Source organism: Diorhabda sublineata, chromosome 6 (assembly GCF_026230105.1).
Source record: "Diorhabda sublineata isolate icDioSubl1.1 chromosome 6, icDioSubl1.1, whole genome shotgun sequence".
Taxonomy (NCBI): domain Eukaryota; kingdom Metazoa; phylum Arthropoda; class Insecta; order Coleoptera; family Chrysomelidae; genus Diorhabda; species Diorhabda sublineata.
In genome coordinates, this window is record NC_079479.1 from 7,940,855 (window position 1) to 7,961,632 (window position 20,778).

At 32.6% G+C, this 20,778-nt stretch overlaps 1 protein-coding gene across 1 annotated transcript; it reads left to right on the plus strand.

The window, feature by feature from the left end:
* Positions 1-363: 363 nt before the first annotated feature.
* LOC130445764 (beta-glucuronidase-like) lies at positions 364-20,612 on the plus strand. The gene is made up of 11 exons (XM_056781615.1): positions 364-559; positions 7,008-7,199; positions 9,400-9,563; positions 9,758-9,891; positions 11,747-11,937; positions 15,325-15,644; positions 17,225-17,368; positions 17,425-17,509; positions 17,575-17,751; positions 18,400-18,538; positions 20,440-20,612. Exons 1-11 carry the CDS (start codon positions 386-388, stop codon positions 20,595-20,597), a joined length of 1,878 nt encoding a protein of 625 aa, XP_056637593.1. The 5' UTR covers positions 364-385; the 3' UTR covers positions 20,598-20,612.
* Positions 20,613-20,778: the final 166 nt, after the last annotated feature.

A 20,778-nucleotide genomic window follows, 5' to 3' on the forward strand; every position in this document is an offset into this window, starting at 1 on the left:
CAATGAAATCTTTTCATAATATTACTACAGAATGGATTTAGCGAACATAAAATAAAATAAGTTGTTTTGATATTTTGATATTTTCACTTATAAATTTACTCCGAAAATTGAATGCGACACTAAGAAAAAGATTTAAATCTCGTTGGGGTTTAAGATCCTCAAGAACTGATTAGTGATCTACCTGACCTCGGATTATAGTTTTCAAAAAGCCTTTCATGTAGTTTTCTATGTCCCCTGTGAAGTATTTCTAATATACATTTAATTTGTATAAATTATTTTTTCAACTAAAAAGTAGATAAACATTCAAAAGATCTTATCTTATCAAACAAAAATCTATATAAATCTGAAATGTGAGAGAGCGGTGCACTCATTATTAATCTGAAAGATGAAATCGATTGTGTCGATAGTACCAATATTTATTCTAATATTTCTATCATATGTTAATGGTGGAATTCTTTATCCAAAAGTATCGAAAACAAGGGAGCTGCAATCTTTGGATGGACTCTGGTTATTTTCTTTAAATACCAATGGAAGTTTTAGTGAAAGTACTGGATTATCGGTAAGTAATCAATATTTTGCTTTTTAACATAAAAACCCAAGCGTTAAAGTAAGAGGGAAATAAGTAAATGAAGAAAAGATAAATGAAAAATAAAACTCTTTCCACCATTCCATTCCACGCTATAAACTTAAAATATATTTCAAAGAATAAGAAATAAAAATGATATTAATCAGCTACATCATGGTCGGTATAAAAGCATTAGTTTTCAGCGTCATCAGCGAAGATCTCAACTATTAGTGTGTATTATGAGTTTTGACAAATGCCTACAACTATTTTATCAATGAAAATATCCTTAGAAGTAATCAACAAAAATGCCACGACATGCTACTTATCTGAAAAATATGCCAATATGTACAGTGTAGCTCCAAGCTGCATAACAAAGCAAACATAAGTTTCTTTTTAATGCGACACCTTGTATATTTCCTTATTTGTAAAAGATTTTTCCTATAAGGTTTTATCAAATGAAACATGACATTTGAAAAGATATAAGTTTTTTATATCGAAATCCTAATGAAATAATGTGATAGATTCCTGGATCACTTCGAACGAGACAAGGGATACATATAAACACTAAATAACTTTTACCACCAAAGGAAAGTAATATGATGACCTGCTTACATTTAATGAAATAACTATCATACCCACACGACATCAGTCAAAACTGAGTACCATACTTAATTACATCATAAATTTACTCAGTTGAGATATTTGATTCAGTACTTTGAGCGTTGAGCATTAATAAAATGCATCACACATAGTTTAAATTTCCTACTAAATTAGCTGACATGCCCAATTTATAATAGAAGCTAGAAAGTTAATTTATTTTTGAGACAGTCGTTCTAAAAACATTTTTTTTTTCAATTCCCATGACACGACTCCTATTATCACAAAGCATATAAGGATGGTCCCATAAGTACTTGGCCCAATAAAAAAAAAAACACAAAAATTTTATAGATAATACATTTTTTAACGTAATCTTCTTCTAGTTCCATAAAATTTTCCCTGCGATATTCAATAAGTTTATAATAAGAATCGTCAAGCTCCTAAAAATAGCCATTAACTGCCGACATCACCTCTTCATTGTTAGAAAATCTTTGATCGCCAAGCCTGGAAACAGAAAATAATCAGGCAAATAAGGCAAATTAATTCATCATCATCCCAAAAAACCTGACGCCATGACCTTGCCTGCAGATGGAACGATCATTGCTTTCTTTGGATCTGGTTCTCCCTTTTCAGTCTATTGTTTTGATTGTTCTTTTGTTTCGGGTGTGAGGTGATGGACCCACATGTCATCCATGGTTATGAAACGGCGCCAAATGTCGGCTTTATTTCTGTGAAACATTGCCAAACACTTGATGGAAACATCTTCACGAGTGAACGCAGCACCCATCTTGCACACAGCTATCTCAAGTTCGAATTTTCGATGTACCGCACTTTTTGAAATGCCTACTATATCTACTAACTCGCGCACTTTCAGTCAACGATCATCCAGTACTAATTTGTGGATTTTCTTCAACATTTCTGGAGTCATCACCTCATATGGTCGACCACTGCGATGCTGGTGTTTACAGACGCTACCCAATATTTTACTGTTGATAACGAAGGAGCAGTCTCACCCAGAGTAGAATCTAGTGCAACTTTTATATTGGTTCGACTAACGCTTTTGAAATAAAAGTATTGTATCACATAAGGATGACCAATTTTTTCCACAAATTCACCAAATAAATGGCTGCCAAATAAATATTAAACAACGTGGTGTCTTCAAATTTGAAACATTTGTTGTAAGGGTTGTGTACTTTCTAATACAGTGGTATTTTTCAAGCTACTACTGCCATGTCTAGGTCAGGCCAGGTAATTCAGGGGCTAGGGGCCATCCTCGTACTTCAAATCTCAATCAATCTAAATAATGGAATTCCATTGGTTCGGAGACCATAATTTTTATTCATTCCTCATCTCAGTATATTTTATTTCTGAATCTTTGTCACATTCTTTTTTGCCTATAATCACCTCTCTTATTTCTTCAGATACAGCTTTACCACGTTTCATTTTAATATGAGTGACTAGCAACATCAATGTATCGTAATCAAATTGAAATAGTCTTCTTAGTAACATCAGATGTTATTTGTTTTACAAATCCTATGTTCACAATCTCCCACAAGCCGATAAACAAATAATTCAAATTAAGTTGCCTCATCTATTTTATTTTGATAAATATTAACCAATTTGTCAATAAGACGGTTGGAACAAAGAAAAAAAATAAAAAAAGTCGTGGCAGTCTCGATGCACGAGACTATAGCGCATTTTTTATCGTTGGCAATCAGTAAATATTGGCAAAAATCTCAATTTATAAAAAAAATGTTCCAGGAAAAAAGAAATAAGTAATATATCAACTATTTCATGTATTTAAGAATTTTGTTCTCATTATTTCTTAACAATTCCTATAGTAATTGGCATATGAAAAAAAAATGATTCATTAATAAAAATTTCGTAAGCACTCAATTTTGCAAAGGCTTTGTTATAACTTCTCATAAAATACTAAATCGATGTTATATATTGCTTCCAAAAAATTGTCAAATTCGGTGGTTGTTGAGAGATCTACATTAAAATTTCCACAAAATATGATATAATCGTGATTTAACAAATTTTCATGTTGATCTATAGCAAGTTTAAATGGAATTTTATATGGAAAAAATCACATTTCAGTGAATAATAATGCCTGAAATTTCTTTCGTTTCGGCCCATCTACAGTTATATAGGAATTGAATGCAAAGAACCCGAGCTGGCTACATGCTTCCTATAAGACGATATAGCTGCTACAGACGGAGGGACAAAAATCACCAGTAATAGAGAATTTTTCAAAAAATTCGCTTTGAAATGAACTTACAAGTATCATGTTTTGGAGAGTTGTCCAAATTGACCAAGGCGTAACCTGTAAGTGTATTGGTTACGGTATGAGTCTTATCCCAAATACTCTTTTGTGCATAGTTTCAGTACAAAATATGAGCTTTTAGTTATTATCACAATAAACTAAGTGATCTATTGAATATATGGAGCTGTTCACAACTGTCGATCTCCACATTATTCTTCTCTTTTACTTGTGTTGCGGACTATAAGAACCACTGGAAAAATGTGCGAAAATTCCTTTCAATTTAAAAGATCTTCGTTGTGACCGATCATTAGTTGTCAACTGAAGCAGCATTTATTTATGAGACAAGCTATAATAAAAGATATGCAAATCCCTCCAATGAATAGCAGAAAAATCGGAAAATTCCGATCGTATTGAACCGTAAGGTTACCCCATGAAATGACCGGCATGCAATGAGATGCATTTGTAATTGGGTGCAAATAACTGTTTATAGAGTTTCAATAGGGAGATCACAGTGCTATCAAGCACATCATTAAAAGTGACAATAGGTTATTACATTTTTTTTATTTGCCAACTAAATCACGTAACAAAGAGTGATTTGAAGATGAAGATCAGGTTATACAAGTGAAACAATCACGTTAATCGGAAAAAACATGATCATGTCTTCTTTCCAAACAGCAGGTTTGTTGGCCATTGTTATGCTATTTGAATGAAAAACAGTTCGCTGTCATTCTAAAGTATGTTTTCCAACGTTATTTATAGCATTGAAAAATCTGAGACCAAGATCCCCTATGCGTTTGTGGTATCTTCATATCGACAATCCTCTAACGTATCGTGTCTATCTAACGCAACAGACTTTTCGAGAATCTGAGTATTGGACCTTCTATCTATTAGTCCTAACTTGTCACTATGGGATTTTATATTTTTTTGTTTGTATAATCAATTTTGAAGGTTGAGGTATTAAAACCATCCTTAGTGTTCACATTTCAAAATCATTCACAATCTTATAAGGTGCTACAGAATGGTGTGCATCATCAAAGTTTCATTTTTTAAATATAATTTATTGCATATTTGCAATCAGCTGACTCCCGCATTACAATAATATAGGGTTGTGATACGAGGATGTATCGATATTTAGTTAACCTAGACCAGTTCCAAGCCTAAACAAAATATTGCGTAACCATAGCAACGAACAATAACTTATTAGAAGTGTCAGTGTAAAGTTTGACGTCAAAAAAGTAAACCAGAGTTACGAAATAAATTAAAAGAAATAAGACGTCCACCGAAATTGTGAAAATCGAAAAATTGGAATATGGAGCCATCATCAACAAGTACCTGTATTTAAAAGGGTTAAGAGGTAAGAAGATATGCTTTATACCCTTGGTGATCAATGTCATTCGTAAGCGACATGACATGATTTTATCAGACCGTCGAAATGGGCTAAAACGGATATCTGAAGCACTGAATATTTCATACGAACGCGTTCATTATATAGCTCACGTTAATTTAGAAATGAAAAAGTTGTGGCAAAATGGATCCCCAAATGTTTGAATGTTGACCAAAAGCGTTCAAGGGTAGAAGCATCGCGTTCAATCTATGCTCGGTTTTAAAATGATGTAGACTTCTTAAACCGAATTGTTACTATGGATGAGACTTGGGTACATTTCTACGATCCAGAAACAAGGCAACAATCGATGTAATGGCGACACAGTTTTTTGGGTTTGCCATGGAGTAATCATGATTGATTTTTTGTATAAGGGAAAAACAGTAACTGAAGATTACTATTCTGACCACTCTACAGGAAAAAATTAAAGAGAAAAGACGCGGAAAACTATCTAAAGGTGTTTTGTTTTTGCAGGACAACGCCTCTGCAGACAAATCTCATGCAAAACATTCGTGATTTAGGGTTTGAATTACTAGATTTGGCTTCGTCCGACTATCATCTCTTCTCTCAACTGAAAAAAAGTTTAATAGGTCGTAAACTTTCCTCCAACGAGGAGGTAATACAAGCTGTGGAGGTCTGGTTTGCAGAGCAAGAAGAAACATCTAGAGACGTTACAGGTTGGCTGTAATAAATGTATACAATTGAGAGGAGTATATGTTGAGTATTAAAATATTTTGACATTGAAATTTTGTTTGGTTCTATGGTGGGCTAAGAATTTTTCAATATATCCCCGTATGTTCTACGAGATATATAAAAATTTTTAACCAATTTTCTACAAGAAATCGTTCAATACAATGTAAAAAAATTCAAGAATGAAGATCTGTTGCGGCCAAAGTATTCGAATAGTAGTATAATTTCTAGAAAATTATTTATTTCATTGATATTCCTTGAATCTGATACAGAGTGATTCAAAACACTAAAACCTTATTTTCTCGGTTTTTTTTAAATTTTTAAATATGAGTATCAAAAAGTAGATACTACCAAGTACCAACATACTTCTTTCCTAACGAGCATTCTCTATATCGAAAATTATTAATTCTTCAGATATTTTGATTTTTCTGTGTAAAACAATGATTTTATATCTATATGTAATCATTTAACAATTAATTGGAAGTTGACAATGGTAATTGAAAGAGTTCCTCACTTTACTTCTATAGAAACATTCCGAAATTCATTACGTATTCTCTTCATCATGTTATCCCTTGTTGTTGGAGGTATTTTGTACTTTTCATTCCGAATGTGATCCCAGAAAAATGATTTCATTTTATTGAAATCTGGTGACCTAGGTGGCAGCTGTACTGTACCATTTCTTCCGATTCATCTTCCAGGAAATAGTTCATTCAGTTCACCATCAATTAATCGATTAGCGTGAGCAGGCGTACTACCATGCAAAAACCGCATCCTATGACGTGTACAAACTGGGACTTCTTCCAATCAAAGAGGTAATTGGTTTACTAAAATCTAAATACTTCTCAGCATTTAAATGTTACTCAAAAAATATGATCCTCCTACTTATTCACCAAAAATACTAATGAATTGTGAAATGATTAGATATTTAGGGTGATTCATTCGAAAAAACCGAGAAAATAATTTATCAATATTTTGATTCAATCAATATTTAGAAAATAAATAATTTTGTAGAATTTTTACTTCTATTCAAAGGCTTTGGCCCCAACAGATCGTCATTCTTGAATTTCTCTTATATTCTACTTGGTTTATTGGTTATTAGTTTTTAAATACCCTGTAGAATCCAACCCAACCCAATAGTATTGTAATGAGGAAATCAAGCTTATTCCAAATATGCAATAAAATACATAAATTCATTTTAAAAAATGTAACTTTCATATAGCGCAGCATTCGAAAACGCCCTGTAATATTGTGATTAATTGATATATCAAATGACTGAGAAGGTACTGAACTTTATCACACTAATCAATCGCTCTATATAGAAATATATATATTTTTTAATAAAATCGAGTTGTTTATTGATATAAGTCTAAAATCAAAATCGTTTATTGAAAGAAATAAATATAGATAAAAAACAGTAAATAACTACACAGTTATCGTCTTGTTTATTATGAATGAATTCAATAGAAATATTGAGAGTTTTGTTCAAAAATTTGGATTATTTTTCACAGGGAACGAAGACTGATAAAGACATTCATTTAATGCCAGTGCCAGCAAGCTTTAACGATATCCCAACTACTTTAGAGGTGCGTGATCATTTGGGACCAGTTGTCTATGAAAGAGAATTTCTAGTACCTGCTAATTGGAAAGAAAATAAAAGAGTTTGGTTACGATTTGGATCGGTTTGCTACTCAGCACAAGTTGTGAGTATAAATATACGACCAATAGACTAGTAAAAATATTTTGTCGCTTAAAACTCGTATCTACTAGCTCCCATTTACACGACGACCTTATGCTTAAGTAGATACAAAGCTTAATTTGTAAAATGAGGTACTTAATTTCAAACTGTTGCAATTTGTCTAATTTCACTTTGATTGTCAGACGTGCAAATCGAGAACGGAGACCGCATTATAAGTGGATGAGATAAGTAGAATGGTATGTAAATTCATTCCGAGCGGAAAGTCGTTATTGTCAGTGAAAAATACTATATATAACATTTTTAAAATTCATAACGAAAAGTTGGGATGGATTAGTTTTCCTTTGCTCTACAGGGTGTTTCAACAAAAGGTGATCCCTTCTTGAGGATAAAATATTTGGGGTTTGATGGGTAAAAAATTTTCATAACGCCATCCATCAAGATAAAGGGTGTTGAAGAAAAAAAATACACATAACTACGTACATACATACATAACTTTTTCAATATTATATTTATTAAGCAGAATTTCAAATGAACTTAAATATCATTTAATTTTACACCAAAAAGGTACTCTTGATATAACTCGATACTGTGTACAGATTTAGACATTTCGAAATACTTTGATTTGAAAATTATGAAGTAATAACCAATGCTTGTATAAAGTACATATTGATAAAGTTATCGATTATGTGTCACGTAAATGAGACCCCATCGATAAAACGGATGTATTTAAAAAAATTGGGTTTGATGGTTTCCGTTTCTTATAACGTTTCACAAAAATCCAGTTTAAGCAGTATAAAAACTTGTTTTTCCAAGTTAAAAAAGTATGGGTACTGAGCTATAAGAGGCCTTAGTATGAAACAAACTACAATTTGATGATTATGTACTGCGGTTCTGGGACTTAAACTCTTGTTTGTTTTATAATAAAGCCTCCAATTGCTCAGAGCTCATACTTATTTAACTTTGAAAAAAGATCCTATACTGATTAGACTGGATTATTGTGAAACCTTACAAGAAACGAAAGCCATCAGTCCCATTTTTTAAAATGTATCCGTTTTATCGATGGCGTCTCAGTAACACGCCAAAAAATAATAATAATAATTAATAACTTTATTAATACTTATCAACATCAGTTATTACTTTATAATTTTCAAATCAAAATATTCCGAAAACGGTACATATTAACGAGTTTTAACAAAAGTACCTTTTTGGAGTAAAATGAAATGATGTTTAAGTTGACTTGAAATTTTGCTTAATCTATGTAATATTGAAAAAGTTTTTATCTATCCTAGAAGCAGGATAACTTTTTTGGAAACACTCTGTGTAAGTGTACAGATATCAAAGTTTTTTGGATCGATATTAATTTACATATAATTATAATTTTATGAAATCTAGAAAGTTATAGCTGAAGTTATAATTGAAGGAGCAAAAATACTGTGAAACTGAAAAATAACAAAAGATTTTGTCGCCTTCAGGAAAGTCCTATTGTTATAACAATTGATTTTTATTGTAATAGAGTATAATGTTGAAGATTCTTTATTGCTTTGCCCACAACTCGCTAATTGATATTTATATTCCATTTAACGATAACATCCAACAAATAAAGCAACTGTAGATTATAAAATACTCATTTTCTTTCTTTGTGACTTGTTCAATAGAATTTTTCCATACAATATTTTCAAATTCCGATAACATGAAGTATGTTTTCACTATTACACTTAACGCGAGTTAACAATTATATTACTTAATTCTGTTTTCCAAATATTTACGAGGATGTATTGATATCTAGTTAGCCTAAAACAGTTCCATGTATAAACAAAATATTTCGTTACCATAGCAACGAACAATAACTTATTAGAAGTGTCAGTGTAAAGTTTTGACGTCGAAAAAATAAAAGAAAAAAGATGTCCACCTAAATTGTGAAAATTTTTTTCCTTTTTTTGTGAGAATCTTTTTTGTTCTTAATTTTCATAAATGTTACTAACATATCTTTTTTAAAACTGCTATAGAGAATTCTATTTAATATTATGGAATCATCCGATGTTTTATCTAAAACTTATATTTGATAATTTCTAGTTTATTCATACAAAATCATATTCCTTGCTTTTGGTCTGTATTTATCTCGACATTTCCGACAAATCGTGAATTTCAAATTGCAACAACTACACTGATCCCGAATTTTATTTTAATATTTCAATACTATTCAGTACATTAATGGTGAACTGGTGACAACTCATTCAATTGGTCATTTACCATTCGCTATTGAAATAACATCGTACCTTAATGATGAAGAGAATGTTTTGAGAGTAATTGTTGATACTACACTTGATAAAAGCAGTATTCCACAAGGTTCTATTTCCCATTTACCCAAGTGAGTATTTTTAATATAATTTTTGTGATTTGTATTAATTTTATTTTTTTTTTTAATTCCATTTATTATAACCGAATTCTTCATCACATCAAAAACATTGAAAACCAGTGGTCTGATTCATGCTAATAAGATACACTAAATTTTTTTTGTTAAAGTGTAGCAAGCTTGTTCGATTAATTAAAGTACTATTTTAGTGGGAGGAGGTATCTATCATATACGTTCGATTTCTTCAACTATGGTGGTATTGATCGACCTGTCATTTTATACACAACACCACTCACCTATATCGACGATATTGATATAACAACTACCGTTCAAGGATCAACAGGTAATTGTATATCTGAATGAAGTAATGAATCTTATTAATAATTATATGATAACAAATCGAGTAACTTTCTCCTCCATAATTCTTGCACATAGAGATAGTATAGATAAATCGAACAATGTTTCTAAACAAAGTAAATATGAAACACTTCAATTATATTCTTATACAATGGTTATCATTCAAATTGTAGAGCAGCGAATATTTTTCATTTTATATTGTCACTGATTTTCGAAGCTTTAAATTACAATAACTTTGTTATAAAACTTAATATTGTTGTTGGAATTTCAGGAAGGATAGGTACCAATTGTCATGATATTTAGCCTAAGCAGCAACTAAAGGCCGATTCGTAACTTTCCGTTTGCCGTTACCTTTCGCGGGGAAAGTTTGCCGTTTGATGTTCGTAGCAAATTCTACACTCTATTTATAAACTTGACGTTGCTGCCGTTAACCTAAGCGTTTTTGACGTGTATATTGCTTTTTTATTTTTGTGATATTGTTGTGTTATCGTTTGTAATCCAGTGTTTATTGAATATGTAAAATAGCAAAGGAAAAAGACCACCATAAACAAACAAACTGAAAGAGAAATAACCCCAAAATCACGCTCTAGCGTCATTCGTCAAAATAACGTGACAAACGGAAACGGATGTGAGTGGCTCTTTTCTTTTGCTACGAAAGTTGCTACGAACGACCGACGAGAACGGATAAAATTCGTATTGAGTCACCAACGGCAGACCTATCAGCAAATGGCATTTGTGAAGGGTCTTCTGCATTTCAATGTTTTTAATTTTGTAACAGCAAACGTAAATGGCAACGGCAAACGGAAAGTCGCGTTTATAAATCGGCCTTTAATTAGTACTCAATATCAATTTGTGCTACAACAGCCTCTGCTATGTCGTTGTCCGCACTCGAGCTTTTTTCAAAATATTCCCTTTGAATGTAGGTATATTGATTAGAAATTTTTCTTCGAGATTTCAGTATAGATATAATCAAATTTAAACTTAATACTTGATTAAGTCAGTCAAAATATATTCGTCAGACCATACATGCGGTCAATATTCTGCGATGAAATTTTGGTATTTTGAAACCCAGTTATAGCGATCTTTCTTTTTCTCCTGGATTTACATCTCCTGAAACAAGCTTTCTAAAATCTTTTACGAGTAGTTTAAGTAAAAATTATTGACCACTTGGCAGTGATCTGAATATCTTTTTCTGTATGCCATGACCTAAAGCGTAAGCTTGCATGGTTTTCGCTAGTAGCAGGAGAAATAGGCAAATTTTATACTTCTATTAAAGGCATGGGTTAGAAGAGGTCGTGAGTAAAGTCGAATATAGAGACGGATGACTGTCATGACTCACATCATTTCACCCTCCACTCTTACCCTTCTTTATTTTGATGAGAGGTGTAAGTATATTCTTGTTGACTTCCAACTTATTTGAATAAATTCAATGTATGCTTTAAGACGTCATTACATTATACTGATGTAATACGGTTTGGATTTTAATTAATAAACAAAGCCCTATATTTGATTATTGATTATTTAAGACTTCAAGAGTTTACTTTTTCATTACTGCGTTTTCTGTATAAATGAAGTTTACGAGCGTCTGGCTTAAGGTAATGTTTTCGTTTAAAAAATAAAATCAACGAATATCATAGATCAAACACATACCATAAAAACCTAATACTATCGCTCTCCAAAATTATGCTCAATTCTCAGTTCTAGAAAACTTCATCAACCGCTACGTGCCAGATCTGGAGAACACTGTGGTTGCGCAGCAATCCAAAGTTCATTTTAAGTTGTGATGCTGGAAAAAATCAAACTTTATTCAACTTTTAGATAATCAAAATGTTTTATCGTAGGTATTGTGTCATATGAAATAAAAATTGAAGGAGATAATATTCCAGTTACTTACGAAGTGACAGTATTAGATAGGGATAAGAAAGAAGTAGCAAAAAATAGCGGAAGTAGTGGTGACATAAAAATAGCAAATGCGAACTTATGGTGGCCGTATCTAATGCATGATGATCCTGGTTACCTTTATACGCTCAAGGTGTGTATCCATATTTATAATTCATTCTATAAATGTAATGTCATATAAAATTTCTAGTTGTTACAAGTTTCCCAAGTTTAATATAAAATAAGTTTGTTGACCATATACACAAAGCACCAAAATTCACAGATAATTCTAATAATTTAAAAAACATAATTCCAGCCGTTATGAATACATTTGTGTTTCTCAAGATTGTTTTTAGAACTATACCCATTCTTTTCTTTCACGAGAAATATATTCCAATAAGATTAAGTGACATCAAAAAAGTGACAAAAACCGATATTTTCACACAATTCGTTCAATGTATGGCCTGCCATGATCATGTTTTACTTTTGTGCCTATGTCCTGTATTCGTCGCTGAATATTATTCTTCCCGAATCTTCATTTTCCAAAAAACATATCCCCTAGCAAAATCTATGTTTTCTTTGCTCTGTGGTTGATAATGGGATTGGTGTACGAATCAGATGACAAGTATTATCCGAATATTATTTATTATTATTATTATAATGTTATAAAAATGCAAAAATGCGTTTTGTAGAAAAGTACTGGTAACAAAGTATTGTCTCAGTGCATGAAGTACCAAAACTTTTTGAGTTACTCCCAGGGACATAAATTTGAAGGTTTATTGTGCCCTCGACTATTTACCTTTCGGCAAACATCACCTCTGGCCAAAATTTATCGAGACCGCTGTCAAACGAACCCACTCAACCAAAGTCGTCCAAAAGCAGAAATACAGTACCTTATTTCCCTGTCTCAAGGAAAATATAACATCATTTGTTCACAATTGGGGGAGCCACTCCGTTTTTGTCCGTCGATATCAGTTGAAGAATATGTCATGTTTTTTGTTTGAATCTTTTTGTCTGTTTGTATACAGTGCGGTCGTAAAGTATGAAATAAATTCAATAATTTCTAATCCAAGAGATATTTTCAAAAACCCTCGGACACGTCAATTTTATTTTTCGACGAGGATTTTTTTGAAGAAAAAATTAATATACAGGGTGTTCTCAAAAAAGCTGGGCAGGTAGCAACTTTGTTTTTTTAAATAGACACCCCCAATTTTTTTTACATTTTCGGATTCCTTGTAAAATTCTAAGCATTTTTCATGTAACACTCCCTATACCTAACTTTAACCGTTTTGAAATTAGAGCGTGTTAAAAAAAATTCGCCTCGATATTACATTTAAGTCAAAGTAGGCCATGAGCAGCTGCAAACAAGAGAAAAATTTATACGAAATTAATAGAATCCACGGGTTTTCAGGTAACATTTTTTAAAAATTACAATTTTTACACGACATTTTAACTCTAATACCTAGTTTACATAATTTGATTTTAACAAATGTTGAAAATGTCTTCCATTTGTTAACCAGCAATAACCTAACCGATTAATAAATTCATTCTGGACACTATTAATGACTTGTGGTGTGATACGTCGCATTTCTTGAGTAATACGATTTTTTAATTCTTCCATATCTGCAGGTTTTGTTTTAAAAACTTTTCCTTTTATGTAACCCCACAGAAAAAAGTCTAAAGGGGTTAAGTCCGGGAACCTTGGAGCCCATTCGATCGCCCCCCTTCTTCCAATCCACCTATTCGGCAAAATTTGATCTAAATATTCGCGAACTTGTGCATGGTAATGTGGCGGGGCGCCATCCTGTTGGAACCAAATGTTTACATTAGGTAAATCCTTTCCCGGATATAACGTTGCTAGAGCTGGTAGAACATCGTTATGTAAAAGCTGCAAATACCTTTCACCAGTTAAACTTTCTTCAATGAAAAAGGGCCCTACAATACTGTTTCCTACAATACCCACCCATACGTTAATTTTTTCTCTATAGTGAGTATGGCCTTCGCGCATCCAATGCGGATTTACGTCCGACCAATAACGGCAGTTTTGCGTGTTTACTTCTCCATTTAAATTAAACGTAGCCTCGTCCGAAAACACAATATTTTTCACAAAGTTTTCATTCTCAAGGCACATAGCTTATAAACGTTCGCAGAACTCGAGACGTCTGTCATAATCGTCTTCATAAAGTTCTTGAAGGACTTGCATTTTGTAAGGGTGGTATTTGCTTTTATGTAATGTTTTGATCACTGCTGTTTTACTAACATTTAATTCTGAGGCCAGTTCTTTAGTTGTAACATGCGGCCGTTCTTGGACACTTAATAAAACATCCAATTGTGTTTCTTCTGAGACAGATGGTCTACCAGACTTTGGAGCATCTCTTACATGACCAATTTCTCGAAATTTTTTTTCAATCTTACTTACTGTTGATTGCGAAATTGGAGTCCGATCGGGATATTTTTGGTTAAATAACTCGCGTACTTCCTGTTGCGTTCTGGTTCTATTCCCATAGCCAATCATGATTAAAACTTCTATCCTTTGCGTCTCAGTAAGCCGCATCTTGATAATAAAATTAATTATAAAAATGTTTTTTCAAAAAGAAAAAACTATTGCGACCATGCAAAAAGATACTTTGATAGATATTTAGAAATCGAAGAACACTTTAGGCAATATCGAATTAAAAGCAAAATGAAATAAAGTGCTGTTTTGTGTCAAAAAGTCATAGCCTACTTATAATTTAATAGTAAATTGTTTATTCCTCTAATTTCAAAACAGTTAAAGTTAGGTATAGGAAGTGTTACATAAAAAATGCTTAGAATTTTACAAGGAATCCGAAAATGTAAAAAAAATTGGGGGTGTCTATTTAAAAAAACAAAGTTGCTACCTGCCCAGCTTTTTTGAGAACCCCCTGTATATTAATTTTTTCTTCAAAAAAATCCTCGTCAAAAAATAAAATTGACGTGTCCGAGGGTTTTTGAAAATATCTCTTGGATTAGAAATTATTGAATTTATTCCATACTTTACGACCGCACTGTATTGTGTAGATTTAGTAATTAGGTAATTTCCCTCGGTGTTTCTTTGTCTAAATCATCTATAGTAGTCGTTAATGTATGTCTTCTAATATGGCCGTCTTCTGGTTAAGTTCTTACCATCTTGAGGATGGTGAAAGTCTTGCGTTCTATGTCAGTTTTTCACTATTTCGTTAGATGTGTTATTTTATCGTCCTAATATAAGTGCGCTAGTTTTTTTAGTTAGTCAACGGCTCTTATACCCGCGTTTAATTAGCTTGACTTGTTTATGTCATTTGTGGAGATATAATGTCCTATTGTCTCGAGATTTTTTTCACTTCAATTGTTATTCATTGTTTGTCATTTAAAAGTTTTTAAAGCGTATATCGTTTAGTATATTGTCGCTGTTATGCTAGTTTGTTAATGAGAACTACTATGTAAATGTACTCAATGCTCAAATAATAATTAGGACCAGATTATTTGAAACCTGTAACAGATTTTCCTCCACTATGATTATAATTTTTTTATTTGTTCTAAGGTTGAATTGATTGGAAAAGATAACACTCCAATAGATTCCTATTCAGAGAATTTCGGTATAAGACAATTGGCTTGGAACAGTAACACTTTCACCATAAACGATAAGCCCATATACTTTAGAGGATTTGGAAGGCATGAAGATTCGGATATCCGTGGGAAAGGTTTGGATCTACCATTAGTGATAAGAGATCACAACTTAATCAGATGGATTGGGGCAAATGCTTACAGAACTTCTCATTATCCTTATGCCGAAGAAATCATGGATATGGCAGATAGATTGGGAATAATGATTTTGGACGAAGTACCCGCCGTTAATACAGAGTAAGTTTCTTAATGTTTTACTATGTGGGTTTTCAGATTTACATAAAGTGCTTGATTCATAGCAATAAGAAGCAAATAAGAAGAAATGCTCAATAAACACAAAGTAGATTTTATATTCGATATATTCCAAGTTTTTCCAATATAAACGAACGAATTATGTCTGTGCTTGTATATGGTTGGATTGATTGAGCCGGTCTATTTAACACACTTATATTGGCTTGATATGTAGATGTGTGCTTTGTGACATTAACCAACATGTGCTCTACTTGATTCCATAATTCCGATGATCTGGAATAGAAATCAAACTCAGATCTTTTGGTTACGCTCTAGAAGGTTTACCAGTTAAGTTATCCTAGAGACACGTACCGCAATAATATTTCAGTCACCTACATAAGAGACCCACCGAGAAACATTACCATCCATCTTACCTTAGAGGCCCATTTCAAACTTATCAAGAAAATGGGCACAGAGCAGAAACATGGAAAAGGAAGTTCTACTCATTGAAAAATTTTATTAATCGAAAGATTAATTCGAATAGTTCCAGTACCGGCAACGATACTCATATTTATTTATTACAAAACGCAAAGTTAGCTTAAAAATGTCATACACAGCACCCTATGTTTTCATAATAGTGACATGAAATCAGTATTTTTATTTTTATTCCGAGGCATTTGTTTTAACTTTCCATATTCCAGCTCTCCTTCAGAGTTTATTTTAGCTCCCTGCACTCGTGAGAGAACGCATTTAAAAGGGTATTTGGACAAGCTCACACGATTATTATTTTAAAACTGGCCACACTGGGTTTAAATCAAGATTCTGTGGAATTACTAATAAATATAATGTTATTTTCAATGCTATAGTTGTTTTCCTAACACGTCATGAAAGTGGCATCCTCATGCTCAGGAAACATTATTATATTAGCAGCGATTAAGAATTATTAACATTATTAAGAAACTCGTTGTTGCTCGTGTAATGGTTGGGAGGAATTTGGATTTCATATATCAACGTGTATTTCAGGCTTTTCTCCAGCTCTTTCTCTGTGAGGCTATGAAATTGTTTTCTTTCTTGGTTTTTAGCATTAATTTTAACTGTATTCAGCTCAAATTTGAACAGTAAGAATGGTAGCAGTGAAATTTATAAGGATATCTCTAAATACTCCTTTTTGACACGGGAAATAATTATTTTACATCGCCCTGTATAATATATTAAAAGAGAAAGTATTTTCCTCTCGTGGTGGTCAGCTAACTCCTGACTCAAGGCCGTCTGCTCTTTCGCTCACCTTTGACTCAAGTTCGTTGGCTGTTTCGCTCAAGTGCCTTCTCACACTGCAAACACCATGGCCACATAGAGAAAGTTTATCGTAAATAAGTACGAACTAAGTGTAGAAGGGGGGGAGAAAGTGCTGTCTCTTTGCTTTTAAAATTTCATAGGTTTTATATAAACATTTTTGTTAGAAATCGAATATATCTCAGTGATGTGATAGATGGCATTAGACCGTGTTTTGAATCAGGGTGGATCTTCTAAAGTTTCATCTGTGTTGCCTTTTCTTACTATTTAAAATTCATTGCCGATTTTTTCAGGAATTACAACGATGAGTTACTTGAGAACCACAAAAGATCGTTGACGGAATTGTACCACAGAGATAAAAATCGACCAAGCGTTGTAGTTTGGTCTATCGCAAACGAGCCCAGAACCCAAGTAACAGAATCTGAAGATTATTATCGGTATGTGCCACTTGTATTTGTTCTTCAAGTTTATAATATTAACTATTCATTTTTAGACATATTTCTGCTCATATCAAATCATTTGATAAAAGTAGACCAATAACTATTGCTAATTTATATGGATACGATGTGGACCACGCCGTAAGTAAACTAAAGTATAGAAACTGCTTAACGTGTAATTAATGAAATGGGTCTTTAACATTTAGGGACAATTTTTGGATATCATTGCGGTTAATAAATATGCTGCCTGGTACGAATATCCTGGACAGTTAGATGTTATTACTTCAACGGTTATTTCCCAACTAAAAGGTTGGCACAGCAAACATAATAAACCCATTTTTATGACAGAGTATGGCGCTGATACTTTAGAAGGTTATCACATGGTAAGATTAATTTTTTTTATTATCATTTGAAATTTTTCCCAAAAAAAATCAGAATCTTTTATATTTATAGTTGTTTAACCTTATTTTATAGTGAGAAGTTAAAATATGTCTTAGATTGGTTAGCTTTCTTTCTGCTGAATCACGAAATCGTTGAAACAATTATTTCCACAAACTCATTGATAAGTCCGTGAAAAGTTGTGAATGATTCTGTAGAGAATCTAAAAACTTTTAAAAGAAATATAACTGATCACCACTGGAAGTGCAATTTATGGGAATATTTGAAACAATTTACAGAAAGAACAAATATATGAAGCAGCAATCACCACTAAAAAAAGTAAGGAGAACCACCAACGTTTAAGTTTGACTTATCAAAGACTGAGAAAAAATTCAGAAAAAGCTCATCAAATAGTAGTTGAGGTGTACCATTGTACTGTAAAATAGTTTCAAACTTAAAGGATATACGGATATAAAAGACGCAGCATTTGTTTCGTCGAATAATAATAAACTTAAGGTTTAGTTTTACAAAAACCTTTACATAAGAAACCTACAAGACGGGCTTGAGTGTTAGCGTATTAAGATTAGAACTAGTATCAAAAGATCTAAGCACTGTATCATACTGAACGTTCTTTAGTTTTTTATTTGTTTCAGTTGCCAACATATATGTGGTCGGAAGAGTTCCAAGTTAAACTTATGTCTGAATATTTTAAGGCATTCGATCAAGCGAGGAATGAGGGTTGGTTCATTGGAGAGATGATTTGGAATTTTGCTGATTTTAAAACGGCAAATGGTACGTTAATTAACAAATACATTTGAACTTATGTTATTATCGTTAAAACATGAGAAAATATGTATTAAAATATATGAAAATGGAAATTTTGACTAAAACTTTTATGCACACAGTTTAAATTGATTCAATTTTTATACTCGTTACTATATGCCAACAATCTTTCACGTTTCAACTACCACTAGACGAAAATTTCAATTAATTCCCACAACAATTGTAACATTCACCTAAAGGATCGCTCAACGTTATATATAACGGAATTGTTCTTGATCGTGACGCGCCTTTCCGTCCAAATGACGTTGATGTAACACAGCGAGCTGTCCTCTTTTTGCTACTCTACCCAATTAAATCCCTAGACAGCTCTCTAAGTAGATCACACTGCTATCGCCACGAGGACCATCCAACTTACGATAGTAACACGAAAAATTCTTGAAACCATAAACCGAATCAACCACTGCTGTACATCATGGCCGCGGAGAATAATCAAGCAGAACTATTCAAAAAACAAGAAAATACTAGAACATAGTGAACAGCTGAAGGAGGCCAAGGAACTGATAGAGCTCAATGAAAACCATCCAGGCTAGAATCGAAGAGCAAGCTCCACCTGCTTACCCCAATCATGCTTCACGCATAAACATCGTATAGATATCCCGCCAAAAGTAATCTCAAAAAACTTTTATTCCAGTAGAGCATTAGGCAAGCATTTAACGCGTCTTGGCACATCAAGAGCCAGCAGATCTACCATGACTACGCCAGACAGCCAATGCCAAGAAAATGCTTGACTACTACCATAAAAAAGAAGTAAGAAGAGAAACGTATTAATTCGAAAACACACTAAGCGAGAACGTCAAAAAAAAGGTTATAGTGTAGAGCGAATAAACAAACCCATCAGATGAGTTGAGAAGTTGAGAGAGAGGTGCATTCTGGAAGTGGTGGATTTGAACTAGTGTGTGAGCTTTCCTCAAACCGTAGCGCCAATTTAAATAATGGCAACGAAACAAGTAAATGTTTACACTCCCGAAACTGAGTTGAATAATGAATTAACTTTTAATCCAGTCTCTACAAAACAATGATTCCAAGCTGCACGTGTCCACTAAGCCGTTATATTGTAAACCTACAGCGCCCGATGGAATGGAAAATCAAGTTATGGTTGAGAGCGAGTAGAATTTAATCAAATAAATCTTATTCTCTTCAATACAGGAAATATGACAGTATGGTTATCAATACTTGGTATTTGGAAGAGTCGTAGTTAAAGACTGCATTTTTCTGTTAGGCTCTCATGTTTAAAAAAATAAAATATAAAGAATGAAAACATTAAAATTATTCGTTTAATTGCGCTAAAAGATACACTAGTTTTTTCTTTGATAGTAATATATAGTCTGATAGTCTCTGAAAGTAAATGTAAATTTGGAAATATTACTTCCTTTTTTTTTCTATACAAGATGTAATTAAAAATACGATGAATGAATCTTTTTAGCAGCAATTACTGCTTTATATGATTCAGTTAACGATGGAAAACTATTACAGACCTAAGTAAAGAAAAGATCAGACAATTAAGACAATGATTTTGTTAACATCTTGTCCAAGTGCCGTGTCAAAAGTTGGTTGTTGCCTACTGAAAATCTTCTATTTCTGTCTGTCCCTTTTCTGACAGAAAAAATGAAACGTCTCGACACGTCTTCTGGATATTAAACGGTCCATGACAAAGCAGCTGAAAATCGTTGTGAAAAAAGCTTCCTATCAGGTATTCAATAGTAGTTCAAGTGTATTGCTACTCAAAAGCAATACTTTGAAGGATATTCCTTAATTCCTTAAGTTCACAATACATTGCATTTTTTATCGCATTTCGTATACACGAAAATTAGTCAAAAATATTTATTTATAAATTCATTTTGTATTTTAAGATATTAGAAGAGTGGGAGGAAACAAAAAAGGAATTTTCACAAGACAACGTCAACCGAAAAACAGTGCACATTTCTTAAGGAAGAGGTATTGGTCCCTTGCTAACAAGTTAAATAATGTTGACATGCCGACAGATCTTGATGAATATGTGATTGAATAAAACTGTTAAAATTCATTGAAAATAGTATTTTTTCCTAGTTAAAAACAAATTGTCCTACTAATGCATTTCCGTTTGCATCCTTCTCTAGATTTTTTATATAAAGATATGGAGGGTAAGAAGCGTAATCTTTACGGAACAACCAACAGTGTCTCTTAAACGTACCTAATCAAGATGGCGTTAC

Excerpts from the sequence above, each read along its gene's own strand:
- LOC130445764 (XM_056781615.1), top strand. The coding sequence starts at position 386 with ATGAAATCGATTGTGTCGATAGTACCAATATTTATTCTAATATTTCTA. Across the intron at positions 15,645-17,224 it reads GTACCCGCCGTTAATACAGA|GAATTACAACGATGAGTTAC; the intron begins GTAAGTTTCTTA and ends CGATTTTTTCAG. Across the intron at positions 18,539-20,439 it reads TGATTTTAAAACGGCAAATG|ATATTAGAAGAGTGGGAGGA; the intron begins GTACGTTAATTA and ends TTGTATTTTAAG.